The following is a 512-nucleotide window of genomic DNA, read 5'->3' as shown; positions in this document are numbered from 1 at the left end:
TGCCCAGATCAAGACCGGTGTCAGCGGACTGGGAAATAACAAATTGACCAAGCATCACAAATATTTCCATGATGGGGTTGGGTGATGCCGTGGAAATACGTACGTATGCAGCTTCGGCCCGACTAGGTCGCGCTTGATGGTGTCCGAGAGGTTCTCTCACCTCCCACAGCGTCATCCGAACCAGTGCCAGCAGCTATGACCGGACCTGCGATGAAGAAGAAGCAAACCCAAGCATCACACAGCGCGAACAAGCCGTACAGCACCCAACTGGAGACGTACCATACCGTTTTCCAGTCGGCGGGCGTACTTGGGGCGGTTCGAAGCGCTATGCAGCACCGGCCAGCACCCAGAAACACGGCGAGCAGACCAGGAACACTTGAGCGCACAGGGGGAGACGAAAGCACCCTTGAAGGTGCTTGTGGTCGCGCCGTTGCGCGGCGGACCTCCACGCAGGGGACGATTGTGGTGAAGCGCTTGAGAAATTTGGAGAATGTGAGACGGATGGAAATGGA

General features: G+C 56.8%; 1 protein-coding gene across 1 annotated transcript; it reads left to right on the top strand.

The window, feature by feature from the left end:
• Positions 1–71: 71 nt before the first annotated feature.
• PPTG_24650 (hypothetical protein) lies at positions 72–380 on the top strand (the record flags this gene model as incomplete). Its single annotated transcript, XM_008918118.1, has 2 exons — positions 72–103; positions 170–380. The coding sequence occupies 2 exons, from the start codon at positions 72–74 to the stop codon at positions 378–380; spliced, it is 243 nt and encodes an 80-aa protein (XP_008916366.1).
• Between the last annotated feature and the right edge of the window lie 132 nt (positions 381–512).

Source organism: Phytophthora parasitica, assembly GCF_000247585.1.
Source record: "Phytophthora parasitica INRA-310 unplaced genomic scaffold supercont2.142, whole genome shotgun sequence".
Lineage (NCBI taxonomy): Eukaryota > Oomycota > Peronosporomycetes > Peronosporales > Peronosporaceae > Phytophthora > Phytophthora nicotianae.
This window is presented reverse-complemented; position numbering and strand designations above follow the sequence as displayed.